The sequence below is a fragment of the Poecile atricapillus genome, chromosome 8 (genome assembly GCF_030490865.1).
Source record: "Poecile atricapillus isolate bPoeAtr1 chromosome 8, bPoeAtr1.hap1, whole genome shotgun sequence".
Taxonomy (NCBI): Eukaryota; Metazoa; Chordata; class Aves; order Passeriformes; family Paridae; genus Poecile; species Poecile atricapillus.
This window is the reverse complement of record NC_081256.1, coordinates 4,191,605-4,219,568: the sequence shown is the minus strand read 5'-3', so window position 1 is coordinate 4,219,568 and position 27,964 is coordinate 4,191,605. Positions and strand designations below refer to the sequence as shown.

General features: G+C 43.6%; 1 protein-coding gene and 1 long non-coding RNA gene across 11 annotated transcripts; one reads left to right on the top strand and one right to left on the bottom strand.

Moving 5' to 3' along the window:
* Positions 1–2,879: 2,879 nt before the first annotated feature.
* Positions 2,880–25,599, top strand: KLHL24 (kelch like family member 24). Of its 10 annotated transcripts, XM_058843548.1 has the most exons (9): positions 2,912–3,014; positions 3,119–3,217; positions 6,091–6,158; positions 9,466–10,453; positions 15,345–15,529; positions 16,436–16,554; positions 17,627–17,815; positions 18,241–18,429; positions 19,602–25,599. In XM_058843548.1, exons 4-9 carry the CDS (start codon positions 9,534–9,536, stop codon positions 19,800–19,802), a joined length of 1,803 nt encoding a protein of 600 aa, XP_058699531.1. In that variant the 5' UTR covers positions 2,912–3,014; positions 3,119–3,217; positions 6,091–6,158; positions 9,466–9,533; the 3' UTR covers positions 19,803–25,599. The 10 variants fall into 10 exon arrangements, with proteins under 10 accessions (XP_058699539.1, XP_058699531.1, XP_058699532.1 ...); XM_058843549.1 differs by lacking the exon at positions 6,091–6,158; XM_058843553.1 differs by lacking the exons at positions 2,912–3,014; positions 3,119–3,217 and adding an exon at positions 3,430–3,654.
* On the bottom strand, positions 25,280–27,910 carry LOC131581388 (uncharacterized). Its single transcript, XR_009278084.1, has 2 exons — positions 27,633–27,910; positions 25,280–26,479 (listed from the first exon to the last, which is right to left on the bottom strand). It is a non-coding gene; the product is annotated as an uncharacterized LOC131581388 (long non-coding RNA).
* Between the last annotated feature and the right edge of the window lie 54 nt (positions 27,911–27,964).

The window sequence follows — 27,964 nt, the reverse complement described above, 5'->3', positions numbered from 1 at the left end:
CTAAATGGGTGTACCTGCTCATTATCCCAACAGACCAACTCAAGTCAACGTGACCCACGTGACTTTTGGCAGGATAGTGAAAGAGTCCAGAGTCATGGGAAGGATTTCAGAAAATTTTGGTGTGTTCTCTATGTTTCTGTGAGATGTCTTTTTTAACAGATTAACAGAATCATGGAATCATAGAACAGTTTGTGTTGGAAGGGACCTTAAAGATCAACACATTCCAATCCCCCTGCACTGGACCAGGACACCTTCCACTTACTCAGGGCCCCCTGGAACATTCCCAAGGATGGGGCAGCCACAGCTTCTCTGGGAAACCTGTTCCAGTGCCTCAGCCACCTCATAGGAAAGAATTTATTTTGTATATCCAACCTAATTTTCCTCTCTTTCAGTTTGAACCCATTACCTCTTGTCCTATCACTACAGTTCCCTACCAAGAGTTCCTCTCTTGCTTCCCAGTAGACCCATTCAGGTACTGGAAGGTTGCCATGAGCTCTCCACACAACCTTTTCTTCTTTTTCAGCCTGTCTTCACAGGGAAGGTATTCTAGACCCCTTATCAACTTTGTGGCCTCCTCTGGACTCCCTCCACCACTTCCATATCCTTCTTATGCAGGGGGTTCCATGGCTGTGTTCAGTACTCCAGGTGGGGTCTCAGAGAGCAGAGTAGAGGGGGAGAATTGTCCCCTTATCACATGAAGAGACTTTGCTGTACTTTCGTCTTCATTTTATCCAGCCTTTGTTTTTAAATTCTATTTCCATACACGCCTTCTTTTTTTACTTACTGCCCCTTAGTGCTTTTTTCTGGCATACTCAAAAAGCAGATTCTGCAATAGTTACTGAACTCATTTTTCTGCTTTTGCTCACAAATTCCTAGTAATGTCACCTTTCCTTTTGCTCAGCACTATTTGTAATCCTGCTAAATGGCTTCTGCCATTACATTTTGTGCATACTTGCATCAGGCTCTGCAGTGATGTCATTCAACAACACTTTTTTTTCTTTTTTTTAAGCTTTCTGACTACTAAAGCTTTTCATAAGAATGTCAAAATCTGTTCTCCCTCCTTGTACTGAAGGATTTGTTTCATCTCTGCTCCATTTATTGCACAGCTCTTCATAACATTCCTTCTGTTGGTCATTAGTTGTCAGTCTGTACTCATCTTTGTCTTAACAAATGTCTAAATCCTTCCTTTTATCCATTGATACCCTCCCCATGTTGCATTCAGGGTTTTTAATGTTGTCCAAGTTCCATGCTGCTCTCTTTTCTCTGATCAGTGACCAGAGTGGTGGTGCTTAGACTGTCCTCTCCCTTCCTATTCCTCCTCAGCCTCCTCCTCTGGTTGCTGTGGCTCACCTTCACCTCTTCCCTCATTCAGATCTGAGCCCTTCCCAGACTGTTTTGCATAGGTGCCCATGAGCAGTAATCATGGACTTTGGGTTTTTCTCTGTGTTTGAGCCACTTGAATACCTTTGGGTTTTCCTCAGTTTTAGAAAAGTCTGGTAAGGAGCTACCACGCTCCCCACAGCAGAGGAAACTTCCCAGGAGCATAGTGGCACAATCTTCCCAAAATAGCTAATACCTTCACCTGGAGGAATCCACAGACAATTTAGGTGGCCCAGTGCATCGGTGAAATGTGTCTGAAAAGTGCCCAGCAGTGGTATTCAAATCCAACACCACCAGAAAAACACATGAACACTGGTGGATGCATGCCAAAACCTTCACGCAGGCTTCTAATTTTAGGTTTTAACCTTTCCAGTGCCCTGAAGAAGCCTTCAAAATCTCCAAAATCGCAGACCTGTTTGGAAAACATTGGCCTAAATGCTTTACAAGTACTTTACATTGTTAAAAAAGTATTAACGAAGCTTTATAGAAATGAGTAATCTTTAATAATTGGTTCCAGCTTCTCAGGCAGCTTGCAACTGCTTATTTTGAGAGAAATGCTTGGCGCAGCTTGAGAAAGAACAGCCAATGCCCCTGCTAGCAGAGGAATGAAGAGCAATAGGATGTAGTGGCAACTCAAGTATCTTTAATTTCAGACATCCTTGGTGACGTTGGCTTTCAGAACTGGAAGTGCCTGGATGTGACCACATGCATACATGAGCACATTATGAAATGATTGATTGCTCAATGAGTATTTTTAATTAGTATTTTCTTTTTAAATGCTCCATTTCCCCTCTTCACTCAAGATATTTATGCCACGTGCAGTTTTCATTGGAGTAAACATAGTGCCTTCAGATAGCTCTTTCAATCCAGTGCAGGGGTGTCTTGATCCTGTTTTGATTTTTTCCTTCCTCTGACTCATTCCTTTAATCCTGGTTATGTCTTCTCAAGTGAGCTCTACATACTCATATTGACCCCAAGAGTTACAGACTCAAGGAACCAGGGCAGACAAGAGGATATAAAGGATAAGAAATCTCTTTTAAGCAAAACATTTTTCTTAGGTCGTATACTTTTAGATTTAATGTCTTTGTAACAAGTAAGATTTCAGGTTATTAATATTTCCTATATTCAGTGAGTGAAATACATTACTGCAACAGACCTGTATTTTACGAGGTGAACTTGCTGCTGATTTTCTCTTTGCTGTTTATGCTGTTTGGAGTCCTTCTTGCTTTTCCAGGTAGAGGATGAGAAATGGACTGAACTCTCTCACTTCTAATGGAACTCAAGCAGTTCCGAATTTTAGTTCTGCAGGAAAATAGTTGGAGGTTTCAATTGTTTAAGATCTATGTGAAAACAATTTACATAGTTAAATCAATTGCTATTTTCAGAACTCAGCCTTTAATTTTTAATTAATAATTCTAACTGTTTTGCAAAGCTGCAATTTACCTGACCCCAGGAGAAATCAGAGCTTGTTTAGCCTATGAAAATCTGAGCCTACTTTGCTCTGGAGTCCAGAGCACACACTGCTCCTCTTCAGGTTTCAGTGGCAGAGCAGTCAGCTGCTGCCAGGAGCACACGGCTGGGTGCGCTTCCTGGGAATATCCTGGGGTCAGAAGATCGGGGAGGTTCACCAAAAGGTAAATATATATTATGCCTGGGATTGATATTCAACATTCAGGAGAGCAAAGTAGCGGGGAGCTAATAGAAGAACTTGTATTTCTTCCTTTCCCTTGGCTGTAAGGGGCAAGAGGGGGAGGTCATCCTTCTAGGAAGGAGAACACAGCCAGTTACCTGCCCACATCAGCTCCACGGCGTTGCATAAGGCTCCATTGAGTACCAGGTAATGATCTTAATTTAATCATGCATGTCCCTGCCCTCGCCTCGCTACTCTGCATTATGGGCTTGCAAGTTTGCTTATGCTAAAGGGCAGAACAAAAATAAATTTCCATACTCCCAGGCATGTTCCATCAGCCTGTGTTGGAGCATGGGCCAGTGTCCAAATACTTTGGATATGAAGTGAATTTGGGCTCCAGGACAGGCTCAGACCTGCTCATGAAATAGCAGGGCGATGACACCAGGGTCCTGCTTTTATATTTGCAGTTGACTGGCTGCCACCACTGGGACCCCCAGCTGTGACAGCAGAGCTCTCTCTTAAGTGTCCCAGCTTAGACATAACCTTAGCTTTCCGTGGTCAGCAGGGACAGGGACACCCTGTTTTGTGTTACTGTTGAAGAGGAACTGGAAATTCTGAATTAATTGGGTGGAGCTGTAGCTCAGGTAGACAAAGATTCTATCTTGGTTAATTTTTTTCATGTAATAGTTCTTGTTTTGGTCGTGTAGGCTGAACACCCACCCCAAGAGAGGGTGTTGTTTTCAGTCTGGGAGCCGGCTGGAGGGGTCGGTAGGGCTCGGCAGAGCCGGCACAGGGGACGGTCCCGCTGGAAGGTGCCATCCCCACGGAACCGCTTGCTGCGATGCACCTGAAGCTCCTGCTCGCTCCCGGGGCGGGGTGGCTCGGTGTGGGGTACGTGCTGTGTGCTCCCCCCGGCCCCGCGGGGGTGTGCTGCCGCTCCCGGCAAAGGGACGGCGATGGCAAGAGCTCGCAGCTACTGCTCCGAGGCTCTCCCACGGCCGGGCTCCCCCCGGGGCGCGGAGGCCGCCCGGCAGCGGGGCCGGCTCCGGGCGGGGCGGCAGAACTACAGCTCCCAGGGCCGCGCGGAGCGGTGACATCATGTGCGGTGGCTCGGAGGTCACATGCCCCGCCAGCCCCTTTGTTTTGAGCGGCGCTGGCAGCGCGACCGGCGGCGGAGAGGCCCGAGCTCGCTGCACCGCTCCGGACCGCACCGCTCCGCTCCGCGCCCGCCCAGCCGAGCCCACCGAGCCCGAGCCCGGCGGCTCCCGCGGGGCGCAGCGCGGCAGGGCGCGCTCCCGGCTGTGAGTGCGGGGCGGCGGGACGCGCTCCCGGCTGGGAGGGTGAGGGCAGCGGTGCCCCACGGCGGGCCGGGAACCCGCGGGGAAGGCGCGGAGGCCACCGCGGGACAGCCGGGGCGCGGGGCCGAGACGCGGGGTAGGCCGGCACCGTTAGTCGCCGCGGAAGGGACAGCGCGCCCGGGGCTCTGCTGGCAGCGCGGGGCAGCGGTGCCACGTTGGGGGAGGGCTGTATGGCAGCACCGGAGCCCCGGGAGCCGCGGCGGTGCGGGTCCTGCGGTGCTGTTGTTGCTGCTGTCCCCCCCAGCCCCGAGCGGCACCGGCGGGCGCTGCGCTCCGGCCCCGCCGGGCAGAGCGGGCAGGGGGCGCGCGGAGCCCCCGCGCCGCCCGCGGCCGTTTCGTAACGCGGGGCCGCGCGAGCCCCCCGAGCCCCCCGCGGGCGCGGATTGGCCGCGCGGGCGGGCGGGGGCGGGGCCGCGGGCGCGGATTGGCCGGGGCGCGGGGGGCCGGCGGCGGCCCGGGGTGAAGGTGAGCTGGAGGGCGGGACGGGAGGAGCCATTTTGTGCCGCCGCCTCCGGCCGCGCTTTCCTCGCCTCGCCTCGCCTCGCGTCCGGTGCCGCGCTGTTCCCTGCGGGAGCGGCTGCAACGCCCTGCGATGGAGCCGCGGCGGCTCCCGCGGGCGCCCTGCCCGGCTGGGCGCGGGCGGGTCCGTCCTTCAGCTCCCTCCTGCAGGTTCCCGGTCGCTCGGGCGGCCGGGCCGGGCTCCAGCCCGGCGGGCGCTGCCCCGTGTCGGATGTTCTGGCATCTGGCTGAACCCCAGAGCCCTGCCGGGGCTCAGGCTCGCGTTGGTTTAATGAAATCTGAAATACGTGCAAGAACGACAGCGATACCAAAGGGGAAGGATTGGGACTTTTTACTGTTTCTTCCGCATACATGAATAATAGTACGCAGTGTGCTTTTTTTTTTTCCTCCTTTTTCCCCGACTTAAGTTGGATTTTTTCCCCTCTGAGGGATCTTTTGGTTTACAAAACGGTTCTCTTGGTTTACAAAACGGTACATAAAATGTTCTGCAATTTCAATGTGTCCCTTTTCAATCCTTGTTTTTGTTTTGTTTTACTTAATAGTCGTGACGCTCATGTCCAAATCAGTTCCTGTTTTTTGCTGGGTGACTTGAGGGCAGTTAAGGTTTTTCTGTGTGTGTCACTAGCTCGGATTACTATTGAATTTTGACATTCTTTTTAAAAATCAAGATAGCGTCCTACATTAGAATAAAAAACTACTGCTGTTCAGCTAACTGTTACCATGCCAGTCAGTTCGATCACTGAATTCTTGTTTACTAGTTAATCGGTATTCATAAAGACTCATCTTAGACACTCAAATCCTCAATATTCCCGGTAAAACAAGAATTTTTATTTAAAAAAAACCCCAACCTTTAAAACCAACTTTTTGGTCTTTTTCATATCACAAAGAAAGACGAAGGAAAACTAAATGTTGGGTTTATTTTTTGTCATAAAAAGTTTCCAGACAAGAAGAGCAGGTGCTGAGGTTGGCGGGGCTGCCGCAGGGCTGGGTTCTCTCTCTCTCTCCTCTGGGTGACCGCGCACCTGAGCGCCCTGGCTCCCCTCACGAGCTCCCGGAACCGGCCCAGCCTCCGCTCCCAGGCCTCGGGCTCAAAACCCCGTTGCCGTGGCAGCGTTTCCTTTCCGGGGAGTGCTCGGGTTACTCGTTACCCACGGGGGTGCTGCTGGCTCGGCCTTCCCAGCGCCTCCTTTTCTCCCCTCACAGGCGGTCAGCGGTGGGCACGGCTGGACATCACCTCCCCGGGCAGGCACAGAAGGCCGGCGCAGCCTCAGGTACTCGGAGAGCGCAGCCCCAGGGCGAGCTCGGGCACACCTGGGGACAAGGTGTCGCCGAAGGGCCTCGCTCGGGTGACACACGGGTCACAGAAAGCTGCTGGCACAGCTGTGGGTGAAGGGACAGGGGTAACAGCACCACGGTGTTGCAGCAGAGGAAGGAGGGGTTCGGTGCAATGTAAAAAGTATTTTGCGTAAGAGGATTTACTGATAGAAGGTGTCAGGGCCTACTGGTTTAAATGTTTTACGGACTTCTACCTGCCTCTGAAATGGGCTTGCAGGGTATTTGTGAGGAACAGCTTGTGGAGACAAGCTTACAGATGGTGCAGGTGAAGGAAATAGAGGCACCTGAACTCGTGGTGAACCCAGCTTAACTCAGAAATACGTGTCTCTGAGGTAATATCCGTGTCAGATATCTGTGTTTGGCAAGCATTTTTAGAACCTGTTGATTGGAAGTGTGATTTGTTTTTCCTTTCCAGTTTTTCAAATGGACAGACTCTGAAAGCTTAAGATCCATCCTTGTTGACCCTTGCTCAGACAAGCAATCCAGTAGATTTTGTATTATTTTTTTCTCTTTGACCAAATAATTCCCAGTATTGCCTTTGGGGGGAAAACAAAGTATTTTTCTTTTGCTTTGTTTAAACTTACTGAAGAGATCTGAGTGTTAAACTCTCTGAATGACTGGTGTTTTACAGTGCAGGGTCTGTAGACAGGTAAGGCATGTAAGTACCTCTGCAGACAGAAAAGGTGCAAATAGGTTTGCACTGCTGTGCTTGCCCCCTTTGCACAATATCCAGCTCAGCCTCAGGCACAGGTTCCCCTCTGCCTTTCCCACTTTGGCAGCTGGAAGGTGACATTTTAAAACTGCAAGATTTGCAGGAAGGCAACACGTATATGTGATAGAGCTGAACATGTGACGCTGTTACTGATAGGCTTGTGAAATTGTTTTGCTGAGGCAAACCTGCAGAAGTAATTAACTGGACAGAAATTTAAGGAAAGCACATTTAAAAACAGTTTGCTCTGCAGTGAAGTGGAGTTCTTTTTCCTTTTTAGTATCTTATTTGTGAATTTAGAGTGTTTGTCCTCTTGATTAGTTTTTACTCTCTGGATTTTTTTCATCCTTCCATTTCTTTAAACCATTAGGACATTAAAAAAAAAAAATCATTTGCTGACCGCTAATTTTGTGATGTTCCAAGCATGAAGAAGGCATTGCTTCCTTTGGTGAGCAGTTGTAACCCAGAGCCCTTGTTTCTGGTTATTAATGATTGCATAATACAGTGCTGTCTTAACTTCTCATGTGATGAGAAAGATATTATCTTGAAGGATTTTTACTTAGTTGTTGTGTTTTGCCCTTTCATGCAGAGTCAGGGTCTTGCTTCTCATTTCAGGCTAACTTTATTTGGAAAAGGTCCATTAGCTTTTGTGAAATTCACCTGATTTAAATCTGTAATGCTGCAATCCAGCCTTCAGTGTTTATATTTGCAGTGTTTTATTTCCGTTTGCTGCTGCTGCTTTGTTTCTGCCCACTTTCTCGTGCTAGAAGTACCTAGTTAGGTGCAGATGAAATTCAGTGTTGGGGTAGGATTTTGGCTGGTGAGGTGCTGGGGGTGGTTGTTGATGTTGTTTTGTATCAGGCCTGTGTCATTCCAGGGTGAAGTGATTGTGCAATACATGGGATAGAATGTCAGCCACAGATCAGATTGTCCATTTGTGCCTCGTTAGTCTCTCTGAAGCAATCAGTTATTAGATAGGCTCATTGCAACAGTGTTTTTCAGGCATCACAGTGACAACTGGTCCTATTTTAATGTCAAATTAAGTATTTTGCAGAGTAAGTGAGCCCCAGAGCAAGAATCTACCTTGTAAATTTGTATAAAAAAATTTATGGGGAGCATGATAGTTTTAGAGCTTCTTTTCTCAATGAGTGAAGGTACAGCCTACATTCTTTCCTGGCTGTTTGTTCAGATGGTGCCTTTTAAAGGTGCTGTGTAAAAAGGCTGTTTAAAAAAAGCACGTTCATTGTGTTCTATATTAAGTGATGACGTGGCCAGTCTGGGACTGGGTAATTGCAGCTCTGAGGATGGGAGCTCATCAGGAAGTGAAGTTGCCGTGAGGAGCTGGTGTTTCCTGACTGTGTATTCAGGGAAACTGAATAAAACCTTGGGAGGCATGAAAAAAATTTCTGTAAACTTTAAAATAATTCCGTCTGTGGCCTTGTAGACGTACAAATAAATATTACAAGCATTTGGAACTGTACCCAGTGCCTGGCCCAAGAGGGTGCTTTGCCAGCCTCTTGCTGCCTCAGTATGTCTTGGTGTACATTCATCCAGGTTGTTTTTAAGCTCAGGAGAGGCAAAAAGCCCTGTTGTTGTTGCTCCCACTTCCTGTAACGTGCACCATTTGCAAAGTCAGCTGCATTTTCTTCACCTACACACTTTAATGTTGGCATATGCAAACGTGTTTGATTTTTGCAACTTCAGTGCTCTGATAATGTGTGTGTTTGCACGCTGGGAGGAACCTTTACACTTGTACTTGAAACTGGAAGGTGTTCAAGCAAAATCTTCTGCTAGTAATTATTTGTCAGTAGTGCTTTGGAAATAGAAGATCTCCTTGTCCTCAGCAAGTTGTCCTTTGTTCATATTTCTGGTAGTTTTACACAAAAAAAAATGTAGTTCATCTTTCATTCTGTTTTGTTTGAATCATAGATTATCAGTGAACTAATTTTTAGATGTTAGGAATGACCAGGTAAAAACTTAAGGTCAAGGTTGCTTGTTGAGATCATTATTTAACACTAGACTTCATTATCATAGACTTCATAAGGAAAATGGAGTGGTTACTCAACTAAATTTTTGCTTTTAGAATTTTAGTCTCCCCACCACCCCCCTTTTTGACTAGAGCTGTTATATTAGTACTTTGGAGGCTGCAGTTGAAATGAGGGTCACACTGAAAAAAGGGGAAAGTTCAAGCTCTGGATCATTATCTGGGGAATCTTTGGATTCTGTCAGCCGGGTGATTAGCTGGAGCTGAGATCTTGAGATCTTTTATCTTGCATATGAATGCAGTACCAGTGATGCTGGGACATTCAGAAATTGCCATCCAGGAGAGCTGTTTTCTGGGTATATTTTGCATTTAACACTTGGCAGTGCTGCAGTGCCCTGGGTGAGGTGCACACTAATTTCCCCTGTGCCACCTCCAAGAAAGGTCAACGATTTCACCAATTATTAGAGTGAGCAAACAAGTATCTTGTCTAGTTCCTGTGATGCAGCTAAGAGTGTGCCAGACTGAACACTGAGTTGTTTTAATTTTTCAGACCGTTGCACTGAGAAGGAGAACCTCTGCAAGTTTTTCTCAATGACTCTATAGCCAACTGATGTAACAATGGTACTAATATTGGGACGCAGACTGAATAGAGAGGATAGCGGGATACGAGATTCCCCTGCAACCAAGCGGAAAGTTTTTGAAATGGACCCAAAATCGTTGTCAGGCCCTGAGTTTTTCGACTTCTCCTCGGGATCATCCCACGCAGAAAGCATTCTCCAGATCTTCAATGAATTCCGAGACAGCCGGCTGTTCACAGATGTCATCATCTGCGTGGAGGGCCGTGAGTTTCCGTGCCACCGCGCCGTGCTCTCGGCCTGCAGCAGCTACTTCAGAGCCATGTTCTGCAACGACCACCGGGAGAGCAGGGAGATGCTGGTGGAGATCAACGGCATTTTTGCCGAAGCCATGGATTGCTTTTTGCAGTACGTGTACACAGGCAAGGTGAAAATCACCACGGAGAACGTGCAGTATCTCTTTGAGACGTCGAGTCTGTTCCAGATCAGCGTTCTGCGCGACGCCTGCGCCAAGTTCCTGGAGGAGCAGCTGGATCCTTGCAATTGCCTGGGCATCCAGCGCTTCGCAGACACGCACTCGCTCAAGACGCTCTTCACCAAGTGCAGGAACTTCGCGCTGCAGACTTTTGAGGATGTGTCCCAGCACGAAGAATTCCTGGAACTGGGGAAGGACGAGCTTATTGATTACATTTGCAGCGACGAGCTGGTGATCAGTAAGGAGGAGATGGTGTTCGAGGCCGTGATGCGCTGGGTGTACCGTGCGGTCGAGCTGCGCCGGCCGGTGCTCCATGAGCTCCTGACGCACGTCAGGCTCCCGCTCCTGCACCCCAACTACTTTGTTCAGACTGTGGAGGTGGACCAGCTGATTCAGAATTCCCCAGAGTGCTATCAGCTGCTGCACGAAGCCAGGCGCTACCACATCCTTGGAAATGAGATGATGTCTCCCAGAACTAGGCCACGCAGGTGAGGAAATTCTTTTAACCTTTTTTTCTGCAGAAGGACATAATTTGATGTACAGATGTTTGATACATGCATGCCTGGAGAGCAATCTCTTACAGATTATTTTACTTTGCTAAATTCTGGAGGTGCTGCATTTATGCTTCTGTACTTCCCCACATGCGTGTGTCTCGAGAATGTGCATTAATGAGTCTTTTGCACAGAGCACTTTTTGCTCTGAAAAAAGGTAAGTGAAGTTGTATTACCTTGCAAGTAAAATACTTTCTTAAGGTTAATGTTTGCTAGGGGAGATCTTAAGGTGCTTCATGTAATAGCAGTGTCTTGAAGAGAGTTCACTTGTGCTGTGGCAGGTGAACCAGGTTTCTTTTGGTAACAAAGTCATGTAAATGTACAGCACACCACAAAGTATGTGGATGGGGTATTATGTATTCAGAGCATTTCCTTGCTGCATCACAAATATTTTACAGATGGAGTAGCACATGTATTTGTAATAGACAGGAGAACAACAGGTTCTGAACTGTAAAGAAACCAAATATTATATTTTTAAAGAATCATGAACCAATTCCTGAAGTATTTCATGCTCATTCGGTGACATTTTAATAATTCAGAATTGCTGCTGCTTAATAATGTGTTACACAAATAGGTGACTGAGGTTGCAAGAAGAAATGAGGAAGAATCCATTAGTGGCATTTATGAGCAATGGCTATTATGATTCTTCTTTTCCTGAAAAATATTTTCCCAGCCTTCTGTCAACGATAGTAGAGACGATAGTTTATAGTTAACTGAAGCTGATTTGAGCAGTTTTTTCTAAAATATGTTCCATTAGGGTGATGCAGTGATGGTCTAGACAAACAGATTGTGTTAGGAGTTACTCCTCTTTGTTTACTTTTACTCGTATGTGGTTGCTCTACAGTGACTGTGCAAGGAACCTTTATTTTTTTTGGCGGGTATTAAAGGCTTGCCTAGGGGGAAAAAACCTCTTGGCAGCGTTTGTCTTGTTAGTGGCTTTCCAGTCTTCAGTCCTGCCTTGAGAGAAGAAACTCAAAGTCCCTGCAGCCCTGCTCCCACCAGGCTTTCTGAGCTGTGTGCTGCACTGGAGGGTCTTTGCAAGTGTTTGGGAATTGCTGCAATGGTTGTTTCTGGGCCAGAGGGAGGGACCACGGGAATTCAGACAGTTGGAGGGGGCTGCAGGCTGTAGTGCTTGCTTTGGTGTTTGTTCTGCTTTTCTTACTCAATTGCCTGAGGAAGGCAAATACACTCACAAGTTCTGTCACTGTTGGGGAGGTATGTGCTTGAAATTCTGAACATCCCCAGAGTGGGGCTCCAGTTTCCAAATGAAGTACCTTGCCTAATACAGGTGATTTCCGAAGCCGAGGGGTTTGTTGGTTTTACTGCTGAGTTTATTAAACTGCAGTGGGGGATTGAGTAGGTAGGAGCAAGAGAAGTCATTTACAAAGAGAAAGACTGGCTGGTGTCCCAGCAGGAATTTTTTCCCCTTTTCTATATTACATTCATGGAATAGTTCTTTGTCATTTGTTTCTGTTGTCTGTTTGTTTCTGTTGCCTATAGCAAAAAGAGATCATGTTTTAAAATAGTTAAAAAGGGGAAGGTCCCCCTTCCCCCATGTTTTAATCCCATCTTTTCTGGGCATTTTGGGGGGCTTTGGGGAGGGGAGGGCAATGGAGAGCTCTTTTCCTTTCTTCCTGCCTTCCTCCAATGTCTTTTCTATATAAACTGTTTCTAAAAGGAGACGGGCTACAGGATAAAAAATTCCCACACCATTGCTTTTACTGAAACTTTGGGATATAAACTGTGGTCAGTTGTATGGATATGGATGCACCCGTGGGTGAAATAGGTTCTACTTGTTTTTTCAAATAATGTTGCAATTCAAGTTGTTTTTTTTTTTCCTTTTTGAAGCTAGTGAAGAGTTACCTGAAGGAAATAAAAGTTTAAAGTGTGGCATAACTGTTCTCTTTGCCACTAAGGCATCCTTGACAAATGCAGGTCTTTCTGAGAGAGCCTTGCAATTATGGACCTGCAAGGACACAGTGACATCTTGAGGCTGTCCCTCCTGTTCCTTATAAGCCTGGCCTGTCCCTCCTGGTTGTGTTGCACACCAAATCTCCAAGCTGAGACCAAGCAGTGAGCAGTGAATCACTTCCACACCCAAAACTGCAGGGGCTCTTCCTGCTTTATCGTCAGACTTTCATCAAAGCTGCTGTTAAGCTCTGTGATAACAATACCTGAGTGTGCTCTTTAACCAGAAATTAGGATGTTTATACATTTTAACATGTCCTTTTCAGTTTGGAAAGCCTTAAAGTAGTCCCTTATTTTTCCCACTTGGAGATGGATTTCTACTTCACATTTTGTCTGCTACCTCATTTACTACCCAAAACTGATTTAACAGTGAGGAAGAACAAAGTAGTGATTTACCAGAATTTCTGTAGTTTGTTTGAATTTCTGTGATTTGTTTTCTGAACTTGCCATGTTTTTGAATGTGATCTGTTTGAGCTACCACAAGCTCTTCTGTCCCACTCGTGCTGTGCTGGTCAAGAGGTGTGTGTGGAGCACAGAACCCCTGGAAAGCCTGCTCTTGGGAATGCATGGAATTGTGTGACACTGTTGATTGACTTCCACTCCCTTTTTTCTATTTAATGCACCTGTTCTTGGTAGGATAGTATCTCCTGGAATCTTCACAGCCTGTTTTAACACCTCTCTTAGTTGGCTCATATTGTTTCTTCTGAGGGCTACATGAAGGGCTTCCTGTACCACTGGTTGAGGTCACAGCTTTTCCTAACCTTCATTTAAATATATCCTTAGTTCTTTTCTAGAATTAGCCTTTGCCTGGATGTTCTTTTTGTGTATTCCTACCACATTTTACTTTTTTTAAAAAATGGGCGTGTGCTCTGTCATTTGAAAAAAAAAATAAAATATGGAGCTAACCATAAAACCTGCACAGTGCAAGACTCATTCAAGAAAATATAATGGAGAAAATTTTTCTTACCTGAAGAAAGAATATGGTCATATAGGTACTAAAATGCTGGGAAAAATTTTTGCTTTCTTTGCATTTGAAATACTGTGCTAAATGAATATTTTCTTGAAAAACTCCATTACAGCAATTCATAAAGAGCTCTCTCTGAGCAAAGTTTTTTAGTTCATTTAGTTTTAAACCAAAATCTGTCAGTCATCTTGTCAGTGAGTGAATGGAGGCCTTAATTCTAATTTAGAAAGTAATGCACAGGCAAACCTATTTGTAAACACTTAGCTGCTATCTTTGGGCTTGCTTCTAAGGCAAATTATGAGTGTCTTGCTTTTATGGAAGTTCTTTTCCTGGGTAAGGCTTTGTTGGCGCAAGAACTTCCCCTCTCTTACCCTTTGAGAGATTCTTTGCAGAGCTGTTCCTCAAAAAAGCAAAATCCAGTAAACAGTAAATACATAGAAACCAGGAAGGAGCATGACTTCAAAGCTGAGCAGCTGACAAGAGTTTCCTCTGCCGGCTTCAGGTGTGTAAGTGCCGTTCCTCAGACACATTTATCTCATCCTGTAGGATGCTAGCATTTAGCATTGCTGTTGCCTGTTAACAATATTCTGGGTGGAAACATAGATGGAATATTTCAATTTGGTGTGTGGTGACAAGGAGGTAGAAGGGTTCACTAGTTTCATTCATGATGTTTCAAAACAGGGAAAGCCTGATCAGGATTTATGGGTAAATATGTGCATAAGTTCATGTTAGGAACTTTAGGGACAGATCATGCAACTTTTACCTCAAATCCAGTCATAAGTCTTTTTTTCTTTATTTTTGAGAGAAGACTGCAGTACTCAGCAATGGTAGGAGTGTCTGTTCTATGAGATACCTATTCACAGTGGGATCATAGTACAAAGCACAACACAACAAAAAGGCTCATCAGAAATAAAATCAGTCTTGCATTCAGGTTTGCCTAACTGACAGCAGTCCTTGAAATAACTATGTCAGTGCAAAGTGCTTTAATTTTAAAATGCCCTGAAAAGAAAGGAGTTTGACAAATGCTGACAAGAAATTATAAGTCTGAGAGGAGGAATAAAGGTGGTCACAGTTTGATTTGCACATCAGAGATAGTTGGTTGATTCTCTACATTCAAATGTGCATTAATTTCTGTTAGATCAGTTTTGTTACTGCTGTGAATATAGAATATGTATAATGCAGAAGCATCTGGTTAGTACAAGGATAATCAGTGTGTGGAATAGAACTGAAAAGTCTATTTGGATACATTGCAGACTGTCTAATGCCTGATTTATTCCCACTGAGTTTTAGTTTTTGGTTCTAGGTTTGAATTTTTATTTCAGTATTCCTTAATGTTTCCTCCTGTCACTGCTGTTTTTTGTTTTACTGTGCATTGGCTCTAAGGTCTTTTTGATTTTCCTTATTTTGGTGACTACATTCCTTCTGCTTTTAAACACTTAGAATATTTAGGTGCTGTAAAGTATGTTTCATTTTTAAAGCTCAGGAGGGGGAGCGAAGACTGATTTCACTGTGAAACAGATTGTTCATCTCGTTGTCTCCAGCCTGGCTTGAACTCTGTTTCTGACCTATGTGTACAGTCAGAGGAAAAATATTATTATAGTAAGGGCTTTCTATGTTATTTAATTACATGTTTTTTTACATAGAATATTGTGCAGTGCAGCTCCACCACTTACACAGGACTCCTGTCAGTGTGGTAACCTGCTGTGTAATCAGACAGCTGGAAATGGTGAAAACCTGTTTGCTAAACGACTCTTTCTTCTATTTTCTTTTTTCATTGTTGTGAAAGTTAAATAGTATTTTTTCTGATTTTCACAGAGTTTTGAAGACAATGTTGTTTGGCCTCCATGTACTAATAAACATCTCCTACATCTTAATTTTCTGTGTTCACTTTTTTAGATCAACTGGTTATTCTGAGGTGATAGTTGTTGTTGGAGGCTGTGAACGAGTTGGAGGGTTTAATTTGCCATACACGGAGTGCTATGATCCTGTGACAGGAGAGTGGAAGTCACTGGCTAAACTTCCAGAGTTTACCAAGTCTGAGTATGCGGTGTGTGCTCTGCGGAATGATATTCTTGTTTCAGGTGAATAATCATAAAAAATTCAAGAGTTCTTTCTTTGCTTGGTTTTTGTTGTGTCCTGCTTGTGGGGTGTGTTTGTTTGGGTTTGCTTTTTAAGTCGTGTGACAGATCTTTGTACTGTGAACTTCCAGAAGCTCAGCTGAAAATCACTTGCTGCTGTGAACACCAGCCCCAGCACAGTCTTACTGTAAACAAAAGACAAAAGTGTTTTCTGGAGTTCTTGTTTGGCATGAATCTGCAGTTTTTTACAGCTGATTCCAGGATAACAATTGTATTTAAAGGGACCAGCTAACAGCTGCTTTGAAATACAGGAGCCTGTGTGCAACAGCAGCTGGGAAGCTACAGACAAAATCCCGAGCAGGCTTTTCCCTGCAGCACATTGACCTTTAGCAAGGGAAAATGACAGGGTGCAGCTCATGGTTCAGACAGCAGGCTCTGTGTGTTGGTTTAACCAAAGAAATGGTCTCCTCAGGTGTGTGTGCCTGTCTCCTCTGAACAAAGTGTGAAACTGAGGAGATGCTCACACAGCAGGCAGAGGAGGGGTGGGAAGGATGTGCCATGGGCAGGGGACTTAGAGGGTCTCATCTGGGTAGTGACACTGCAGGAAATCTGAAAAGCTTGGGCAGAAGCCATTAAAATGAATTCCAACTTCAGGAAATAACCTAGTGTGATCTCAGCTTAATGGGAAAGGAAAGCATGAGGAAAACAACTTAGTGTGTGATTTCATCTTTGAAATCCACTGCAAATTACTTTTTCAGCATAATGTATGAATACTGGTAGATCCTTATTGCATCCCAAAAGGGAATAGAAAGTTTTCATTGCCCACTCTAGAGGGGCATGTTAATAGTTATTAACATGCATGTTAATAATTCAATAATTATTCACATTGGTGTATGTTTCATTTTAAAGGTGGAAGAATCAATAGCCGGGATGTGTGGATTTATAATTCTCAACTTAACATTTGGATCAGAGTTGCCTCCTTAAATAAAGGCAGATGGAGACATAAAATGGCTGTTCTTCTGGGTAAAGTAAGAGAAGTATATTTTAATTTTTTATAGTGGGAATATTTTCTGTATATAAGTAAATAGTAAATAATAATAAAAAGGAATACCTAAGTATTACTTCATATTTCATATCTAATAATTTTAAAAATACGTATTTTCAAAAAAAAAGAACTTTAAACAATTAGGCTCCTTATCAGTCAGACACTACCCATGGGCATGAAAATCATCTTACTACTCATTTATTTTTTGAGGTTTTGTTTTTTTCATCATTGAAGTGCCTTATTTCCGAGAAGCAATTTTTTGGGAAGCAAAGAAGCATCTGGATTTGCCTGTGCTTCAAAAGTGCTAACAGTTTGTCATTATTAACAGAAACTGATACCACTCTGAATGTCAGCAGTTTTATTTAATGTTTTATATTGAAGTTAAACACGTGGAGTGTGGAAATGGGAGGTTTTTCTGTATTTTGAAGGCATGTATGCCTGATCATAAAGCCACTAGTTGGGACTCCCTTAGTGAAAGTTAGAAAAGATTTGCATGTGGTGTCACTTGATCTTCTTAGAAATGAAACGTGCAGCTAAGCAAGCAGAGGGAAGAAGGTAATCACAAATAATGAGGACCTCTGCTTCCTAAATATGAAAGAAGAGACAAGAAAGTAGAGTTTACAAACTGAGAGGAGGAAGTACTTCAGTAAGCAAGTAGGGAAAAAGCAAAATGCCAAAAAAGCAAAGGTAAACTCAGATGGGTGTTTGCTGCTGTTGTTGTTGAATGTTTTCTAAAAAAAGAGACATACAGAGGAATGGCTTTTCTAACAAATGCTATTCAAATAAGAAGTTTCTACTGCAGTATTAATAATACTATGCTTTGGCATGTGTTTGCAGTGTCATTCCACATGTGACTGAATGGAACTCTCCAGGGAGTCTTTACCTGTTATTTTTAGACCACATTCTTCTCCTGTGTATAATTAAAAAAAGTGAGAAATGTATCACTTGAAAAACCAACCTAGCAAATCAGCTTCACATTAGTTTAGTTTGCTGTTATTCAAATGTAATGCCTACTGTAAACATGAAATAACAGTAGTTTTCTCCACTTTGTGCAGGTGTACGTGGTGGGAGGATACGATGGGCAGAACCGCCTGAGCAGTGTGGAGTGCTACGACTCCTTCTCCAATCGCTGGACGGAGGTGGCTCCCCTGAAGGAGGCTGTGAGCTCCCCAGCTGTCACCAGCTGTGTTGGCAAACTCTTTGTCATCGGGGGTGGCCCTGATGACAACACCTGTTCTGACAAGGTCAGTTACCTCTGTTGGGTTGCATCTTCTATCCACAGCAAACTGGATTGCTGCTTTAAAACCAGGTCCTGCAGGAGATCTGCTTCAACTGTGTTTTGCTGGATGGAGTGTAGAGTTGTTCTAATACAAAAAATACAGAGTAGAAAATGTTAATTGAGTGATACAGTGTTAGTGTGGTCTTTCTCATGGATACATTATGTGGTCAGCTTCACAAGTTCTGTGAATTCTTAAACGGGAGTGTTTGGAAAACAATGTCAAATATTGTGCATATGTTTAAGTTATTGATATATGGATCTGCATTTACGTTGACTCTGGGTTTTTAGGGGAGGCACTGCTGCTCTGCCTCTCCTTGTGTAACCTGTGTGGGCATGCCAGGCTGTTCTTCAGTTGGGATCTCAGTCTGAAAGGCCTGTCCTTGTTTCCAGGTTCAGTCATATGATCCTGATACCAATTCCTGGTTGCTGCGAGCCACCATCCCCATTGCCAAGAGATGCATCACGGCCGTGTCCCTGAACAACCTGATCTACGTTGCTGGTGGGCTCACCAAAGCCATTTACTGCTATGACCCCATTGAGGACTACTGGATGCATGTACAGAATACATTCAGCAGACAGGTAATTACCAATCAAAAACCTGTAGACAGCTGAAAGGTAATTTTTGACATTGTTATCTTGGCATTAAATAAGTGTACGTTTCTTTAACCCTGATAGAATTGCATCTCTGATGCCATTCTTGCTTTACCTCTTCATGAGTAACGCAAAACCTCACAGAAGAGGAAGTTTCTGAACCAGTTTCTAAATCTTTTCAGCTGGGTGTCACTGTTAGTCCAGGCTTTGCTTCTGAGCTGGTACTGTTGAGGAACAGTATAGTGGATTATGATTTCATTGTATAGAAATTACCTTCTGTTGCATGTTTTCATTTAGACTGAAGGGAGTACTTCCTTCTAATTGATTAAAGCCTTTCAGTGTAACAGGGAATACTGGAGGCTGTTTTTACAGTGTGAAAGAGCCCCACTGTACAGCACAGAAGGTGTCTGAACTCAGCAGTGAGAACTCTCTCGTTTCCACACATGGGACACTGAGCAGGACTTGAATGTGTCCCCACAGCAGTGAAGTGTGTGTGCAGCAGTTACATTTCCCCATGTTTTAAAAACACCAATCACATGCTCTATAGTATTACCTTAAGAGAAGTTTGTTATTTTTTCCCCAGCATTCCCTCTGTTCCTCTGTTTTAATCTATGTTCTCTATTTAACTGAGAATTTTTTCCATGCCTGCTTTTGAGGAAGAAATAAAATCCTGTCTGTTTCAAGTAAGACATAGCACACTCTTTTCTCATGCATTCTTTTTAGTCCTGCTTTTTTAACTCTCTACATTTACATCCCTCTTCATAATGTTACTCCTCTAAGGTGCTTCTCCTCCTTCCCATTCTTTGCATTAATAGTACCTACTGTGGCCTCTCTTCTGAAAACCTTTGTTCTCTCCTCCTTTCCCTATCTCAGATCTTTCAGTGGTAAGTACAGTGTTTAGTTGCATTCCATTGTTCCCTTTGTCTGAGTAGTAAAGGCTTGGATCTGAAATCCTGAAATAGTCTTTTCTGTAGGCTTGTGCTGCTGCTTTTCCTAATTTTTATGCTTTCTGCACTGTCCCTTTCAGGAGGGAACTTTATAGGCCAGGCTGTTTACAAAAGGCAGTCACAGTGCTGCCCTCCTGCACAGGGGCAGACACACATAAATCAAGTCTCGTTTTTTAAATAACCGCGTATTCCCCTTGTGTTTTCTTGCAACAGGAGAATTGTGGCATGTCTGTGTGTAATGGAAAAATCTATATCCTTGGTGGAAGACGGGAAAATGGTGAAGCCACAGACACTATTCTTTGTTATGACCCTGCAACGGGCATTATCACAGGAGTAGCAGCCATGCCCAGGCCAGTATCGTATCATGGCTGTGTGACCATTCATAGATATAATGAAAAAGGCTTTAAACTGTAATTTATATTATTTTGCCTTGAAAAAAGAAGAATGAATCCAGTGGTCTGCTGCAAGACAGGCTTTTTAAAGACTCCTGAAGTGGGAATTCCCTGCCTAAGTGTCATATGAAAATTATATCCTGTGCCTTTAGAAAAAGGGTTAATTTAACTTACCAAACAAGTCTACAAACCTATCCAGAGTTCAGTTATATCTGCTGTGGGCTCTGATATAAGAGCAGGATGTTGTACAGTGGTCGGAAAGTTTGCCTGATGTGTGATTAGTAATTAAAATCTTGAAAGCTTTTTTGGGGGAAGTGCCTTCAGCATTTGTGCCTGTGTCTTTAAAAGCAATATCTTCAAGGTGTTTCTGGTTCTGCTAATGGGAAAAATATATGGGCAAGTAAATCCCAAAGAATCCTCTAGGATAACTATCTGCAATTGAAAAAGCTCAATTATAATTCATATGCATCACTCTTACAAGCAGATTGCTTCTTCTACCAACTAGAAATTTTTGTCAGATCATGCATGGGTTGGAATTTAAAAAAAAACACAAACAAAACCACAAAAAACCAAACCAAAACACGAACAAACAAGCTACATTGGACAAAATGAGAATCTTTGAGGAATGCTTCCTTCTGAAGGAGAAACTGGTTGTTTGGTGAGCTATTACAACACACTGCAGTGATGACTGTAACTTAACCCTGTGGAACTTATTCATAGTGTTGATAAATGTCCAGCAAAGATGTACAAGGCTACATGACATGGAAAACCAGTGGGTTCAGTGGCATCACAGTGGCATCTGTGAGGCAAAGTTTGAATCACAGTTTTTACCTTTTTGAATAGTGTGGGTGAAGGCTGAAAGTCACTGGGTTCACTCTTTGCTCACTGCAATATCTGAACTATTTAAGAAATAAAAGGGTGTTGAACTCTGGATTCTCCCAGTTTTCTGAACCACATTATAAATTACCTGGTGATAGAGGTGGGGACTTGAGTTTGTGCCCTACAGCTTATAAATTGGTCTTCTGGATGTCTCATCTGCAGAGATGGCAGAGTATCCAGCAAGTAGTTCTTGGCCTTTTTTCAGACAATCACTTACTGTAGCACAGTTAAACTATTGTATAAGCTGCTTGGTCACAGATAAAGAAGTTCTGGAAAGGTCCCTCCTTTCACCAGAAAAATATCTGTGGACCTGTCCATGTAGCCATATGTTTTAGATAATTTTGAAGCCTAGGAAGCGCCTGTATTTTGATTCACCACCATTATTGGGTTGGAGTTTTTTCAGTAAAGGTATTTTTTTAAGTCCTCCCTAGATTTCTGTCCTAGGACTCCTTATTTCCAGTACATAGTTGTACAGTTGAGGCACAAAGTTCATAAAATCTGAAATAGCACTTGGGAGTTGGAAAATAAATAGGATTGTCTGTGTACCAATTTCCTGTAAATCACCAAAAACCTCAGGAACTGCCTTTCAAAGGAATTCTGAGGACAGCAGCCAGTAGGGAAGTTGGTCAGTGCCAGGGCAGAAAAACTCCATAAAACCCCTTGCAGAGCCAGCCCTGGCCTTGGGGGTTCTGGTCTCCGTGCTTGCTCAGGAGAGTGAAAACATGCACCATCTCTGGAACGTTGTTTGTTCCACTGAACTTTCCTCATCTGTTTTCCCAGAGTATTTCTTCATGAGATGGAAATTCTGACCCTCAGTGAAGCTGTGCCAAACTGGGAGTCACCATTTTCAGTAACATGGTCATGAGTTTTAAAGAGCACTGGGAGCTGCACTTTGGGATGCATTAACTTGTAACCTCAGGAAAGGACACAAATTTCAGTTTCTGGCTGAATACCAAACACTGCTTTGGATACGGTGGGAATACTGATTAAATATAAATAGTTGGATATCAGTGATTGATCAGGAGGTCAGTCCCTGAGCATGTACATTCACATTGCCCTAAAAAGAAAATCCCTTGGTAACGTAAGACAAATAGATCAGATAAATTAATCCTTTTCTAAGTTTCATCTGTTTCTGCTCACCAGGTTTTACTTTGAAATGGCAATTTCAGTACCTGTGAATAAGTTCTGTTGGTTGCAATGGTAATTGCCCTGTAACTGATTTCATGTACTAACAGTGTATATAGCTTGTGCCATCATTGTAAATGAAAATGTCAAAGACTATAGGAGCACTTCATTAGAGATGCAATTTGAAAAATATCCTCCTTTTTCTTTGATTTCCTCTTGTTTGTATTCAGACTTGTAATGTTGTCATGCTATGCTGTTTTTAAACAGTGCTTATTCTGTAGGTGTAGAACAGTAACATTTAATCTGTGTTTATAATACTGCACTACTCTGTAAATAACAAGATACTGCTTTCCATGGTTTTGAAGACTCATTTTACAGTTTAGTTGTCTTTTCTTAACAATTTATGTACTGCTTCTGTTACCTATTTTTGAAAATGACAGTGTTTAATGAACCAGTAAATGCAGAAATGTAGATGCAGGAAACTTCTGCTTACAGTTCTTGAGAAGCTGTATCAAAGCTGAACAGTTACAGGTGTAGAGCACTGCTAAATTGCAGTTACTTATGCAATAATTTCTTTCAAACAGGCAGTGAGTTTTTCTTCTTTCTTGTTTACTCTGTAAATAATTTGCACTTATGGCCTGCTCTGTTACAACAGTTATTTTTAGATGTACTAGAAAAGAAGAATTTGACCTTGATTTAATGAAAATGTACCATTTTTCTAGAAGGATGCATTAATTTGGAAGTCGCATTCCTGAGCCACTTGTTCTCCAATGCATTTCACTTACTTGTAGATGGATTCAAAGATTTAACCTCTCACTCTTATCCACATCTAGATGCTTGCAGTTTATGGGCTTGAGCAGCAAGTTGGTTTTATTTTTTTTCCTTTGTCTCAGCTAGGAGAGAAAATTATTAATGTCATCTACTATAATCAAAATATTTCCATCATAAATGGTAGTAGGTTTGGTAGCTCTAGAGCACCTGCACAAAGATGTAACTTCAGTCCAGCCATACATTCGAGGCCTCAAGCACCTCCAAGTCACACAAAAAAAATAAATTCTAAGAATTTTCTTCATTCTGCTAAAGAGAAATGAGTAAATGTTTTTCTTCTCTATTTTGAAGCCCATTTCTGTTCTTTGCAGTGTGATGTTAATTGAAAAGACAGTTGATGCTTTCTTGCAGCCAGGCTTCTGGAAGGTTCTGAATCACTGATCACTGCAGCACACGCAGCCTCTAGCCCTTGGCTTGTGGCTGAAGCATTCCCTTTTACAGCCATCAGCCACAGACCATTGCCTGGTAATCATGTAGTTGTACCTGTAGATTCCCTCCCTGGGAGTGGTTAAGTAGGCATCATTTGTGGAATCTCTTCCATTTTATACTGTGTGTCTGGTATGCAATTGGGGATTGGGCTCTGTGCTTTCCCCTCCAGCACCAAGGGGTCCAGATTGTACTGTTACTTTTTAATTTTGATTGGCACCAATGCAGTTCTTATCAAAGCGAGCTTTGTTTGTACTCTGTTGAAGCAGAGATATTAATGCAGATTATGTTGATATGGACCCTTATCATAACTTACTGAATCTTTTTAAATAGTATTTTTAACATGTCAAAGTTGTGAGAGAGGCTGATGATGGGGGAAGAGGAAATGCTCACCTGGACAGAGATTCAGAGGAAGCTTTGGTCACCTGAGAGCAAGGACACTACTGCCTGTTCAGTTTCTTCCTCAAAATAGTCGAGTTCACCTCATTATCTTAGGTAAACACTTCATTTATCCTGTTTTCCTTTGACTTGCTGCAAGGACAGAGTAAGAAGCAAGCCCACTCACTGCCTGAGGCACTGAGGAGTGCTGGTCAGCAGAGCCCAGCACAGCTCTGAAGAGCAGAGACAGGAAAACGCATTGGAGCAGGCTCAGAGATGGCAGGAGGAGACCCAGAGTGTTTGGGGGCTGTAGTTTGGCTGGGCTTGCTGAAACCAAGGTGTTCAGGATGCTCATAAGTGTGCAATTCCAGATGCTGAAACTCAGGTGGTAAAAATGTTTCATATTTGTCAATTCACTAAACTCAGCTGGAGCAATAAAAATGCAGATATGCTTATGGTCTGCTAGTGGCAGTGCTCAGGAAAGCCAGGGCTTCGTTTTTCTGAATTGCCCAAATAGGCAAGTAGCTGTGGGGTTCTTTTTTACCATTGAAGATGGCAAAACCCAATTCAAGAGCATAAAGAATCTCCCAAGACTTGATCACTGTGAGGCACAACGAATATTTTCATCTGAATGTAGTCTCATGTACACAAGAAATTACAAATGAATCGATTTGTTGTGCCCAATTAAGAAAATCTGAGCACCGTATACTCAGAAAAGGAGCCTACAGGGTAAGATGAGATTCCTAAGCAGAAACCTCCTATCTAGTTGGGAGCCAAGCAGTGCTTTGGGTTCTGTAAAATATGTTTAGTGCACAAGTTTCTTCAGTATGGAATTATTTCAGATGGCATTAATTAAAATGAATGACGATTGTGTTGGCACTGTGAGCATTGCCACAAACCAGCTGTGACTGTTCTCTGCTCGCTGCCTTTGTGTCACACACAAGTTCATGATAATGTTACTGTCCAAGAACTGTAAGCTATTTGCAGGAATATTTCTTTTTTTTTTTCCTACTGTAGAGATCCAGTCAATGCTGATAATGTTTATGTGTGCACATGTGTATGTGAATTATTTTGTAATCATTCTCTGATAGTGCTGTTACAAGTGATGCACATAAAGGCTCTGTGTACAGCTTGTTAATAGTGTAATTAGGGCTTAGTTTGTATGATTAGCTCCAAAGAAAATAATGTGCATTAATTTTGAAAATACTTGTGCCTTGAATTCACCTATATTTTTATCTATTGTGAAAAAGAGCTTGGATTACTCCTCCCAGTTTGTTACCTTTATTATGATTGGTCTTACTGTCCAGACTGTTAATGTCCTCCTAGGAGAAATAAATCTTGCCATTCATTAGTTAGAAGAGTTAAACTTCTTGTTTAGAACATGCCTAGAATGCTTCCATTATTACAGTGCTATGGCAGATTTAATCTAGGAAAATCAGTATTTGTTTTTTTTCTATTTTTGTTTCCAGCACACCTCAGTGACAAAGGACTGAGTTTAATCTTTGATTTCCTGTCCTTAACATGTACATTTTCTTGTATTAGTCAGTAGCCTCTGTGATATTTCTGAACTCTCTGAAGTCATCAACCTCTTGTTCAAGATACAGAATATGAAGCAATAATGTGGTGCAGCATGGCAATAAGCAAATCAAGAGATTTGAATGTAATGTACTGTTACTAATTCCATCTGTGTAAATGCTGGACCTGAGTCATTCTCCTTTTGGTGCACCTGAAGCACTTTGGAGTTGGATTCATAGGAACTACTTGGCCATGGAGAGTTTACCTCCTGAACTGTTACTCATATTTTCGCCTGAAAACATATTTTGATTTTCCTTCTTTTGCTGAGGAAAACAGCAGTTTTTGTTATTCTTTGCCAGTTCCTTTATTTGCTGAAACACAAAAGCTGTAGTTCCATGGAGAGCTGATCTTGCCCTCAAGAACAGCCTGGTGCAGCACAAATGACATTTGAACAGGAAAGCTCAGACCACTTACTGTGTGCCAGAGTCAATGTAACGGATCTCACATATAACATTAAGGTCTTCAGATTGTGCTGACAGTAGAAAAATGATTTTGTAATGTAGCACAATTGCAATAACACCTGTTATATTTAAATATACTTCTTGCATAATTCTTTAAAGTTTTTTAAAGTTCAGTGTATCTAATAAACATTTGCCTTTTGAATAGTTCACTGTGGTTTATTTAGTTTACAAGAAGTTCCAGGGTGGGGCTTGGTGTTACAAGGAGGAAACTCCCTCCTGGTTTTTTGGGTGATTTAACTTGTTGGATTCTGCCCCTTGTGCAGTCTCTCTCCTTTGATCCGTTCTGCCTCCCAGTCTAGGTGTTTTCCCTGCTCATCTTTCTGTCCTACTAAGGGGAATAAAAACAAACTGGAGGCCGCACAGACGAGTAAACTTGAAAGAAAACTGGGAAAAGTAAAAAGCAGGGGGTGGATGTGAAATATTGGTTAGTCCAGGGTATTGTGATGAGAAGAGAATGTGTGGGAGAATGGATTGTAAAAGAAGAGAGAGTGCTGCAGGCAATCTCACCCCATTAATGTGCAGCTGGTGTAAGACAGGTGACCATACAAAGGAAAAGGAGCAGGGAATGCTCATTTCTATATACCAATCACAAAAGAGTGAAAGGGAATTTCACAGATTAGGGAAAAGGCTGTAAAGGTTGTACTGGGGGGCAGTAAAGTGCTGATGCTTGAAACCATTCACGGTGTCAGCCCTGTGACCTCTGTCATGAATGGACTCAGAAGGCAAAACCAGCATAGGAAATTGGGAAGAGGTATCAAAACATTGGGAAGGTGACTGGCAAAACATGGGTTGGAAAGAATCCTGTAGGTTTGTTCTCCTAAAATGAGAGGCTTGGCCATCTCAAGAGCAGGGGGTAAGGCTGTGGTAGAGCCCTACAGAAAACGTGTCAGGCCAGCAGTGACTGCTGCAGCTCTGCAGTGTGGCCAGGCTCGGGTACAGCCACAATGGCTCTTGCTGCACTGCCAAAAGCAACTTCCAGTCAAGTTCAGTGCTTGCAGAAGCTCAGGTTACTGAAGAAAGAAGTAATCTGGAAAAAAAAAAAAAGTGAAAGGGAATCCACAGACTGCAAAGCAATGGAAATATTTTTGAGAGCTGGAAAGCCCACCTTAAAATATCTTAAGTCTTACACACAGACAACTGGTGGCAGTATTTAACAGCTTCTTCCTCTTTCCATTAAGCAGAAATAAAGGAAGAAAATAAAATTGAGCTACATTACAGTCATTTCTAGTGAGCAGGATAGTAATTTAAGAACAGTCTCTGTCAATCTGCCATACTTCACATCTGTTGCTTGGCAGAAAGAAAAGCTAATAGTGTCAGAAAGGATAGGAGTGATCCTGAAATAGGAGGAGGACTTTGACGGCTAAGCTTTGAACATTCAGCATAGACTTGCTAATCAGTGGCCTCATAAATAAGTTTGCAAATCCATGAGTGAGCGGGATGTTAATTTGTGCTGGTTCAGGGCTCACTGCATGAAGCATGAGACTGCCACAGACCATGGTGTTAATGCCTCTAGCTGCACCTGACAGAGGTACTGCAGCCTGGCCAGAACCAAACACAAACCATGGCATTAACTGCACTCATTTGTACTGGTTTAACTCTGATTGGAGAGTACGAAGTATGATGAGCACTAAGTATGGTGTAAGGTTTTTTTTTGAAGTCTAAGGGTAGGCCAGGGCTCATATCCTGGCCCATGCTGTGCAGTCGTGCTGTGCTGCACTTCAATCAGCCCAGGACTCCTCTCTCTTGGGTGTTTTCTTCTGCTAATCATAGAATCAGAGAATCCATTAGACTGAAAAGACCTCGGAGATCGACTCCAGCCTATGACTGAACATCACCTTGACAACTACATCACAGCACTAAGTGCCACATTCAGTCTTTCCTTAAATCCCTCCAGGGAAGGGACTCCACCAGCTCCCCGGGCAGCCCATTACAATTCCTAATCACCCTTTCTATAAAGAATTTCTTCCTAATGTCCAATCTGGCCCTCCCCTGGCGCTGCTTAAGGCGATGTCCTCTCATCCTGCCCCTTGTTCCCTGGGAGCAGGGCCAACCCTCACCTGGCTACAACCTCGTAGAGAGTGGTGGTCCCCCTGAGCCTCCTTTTCTCCAGGCTAAACACCCCAGCTCCCTCAGCTGCTCCTCACAGAACCTGTGCTGCTTCTCTGGACACACTGCAGCACCTCCATCATCCTTTGATGAAATATCTTCATATTAAAGTCTTCCTCAGATCTTTTCACACGTTAAAACAGGTTGTTCCAGGCAGCAAGTCAGGATCAAATCACTGCATTCGTCTCTCCACAAAGGAACCCGACCGCGTCACCCATCTCGGTTTCTCCGCTGCCGCGGGCGAGCGCCAGCCGTGCCCGCAGCCTCTGCTCGCCCGCCGCGGTGCCCGGCCCGGCCGCTCCGCCCTGAGGCGGCCACACGGCCCCGGCCCGGCCGCTCCGCCCTGAGGCGGCCCCTGCCCCCGCCGTGCCCGGCCCCTCCGGCCGCCGCGGGCCGTGAGGCGGCA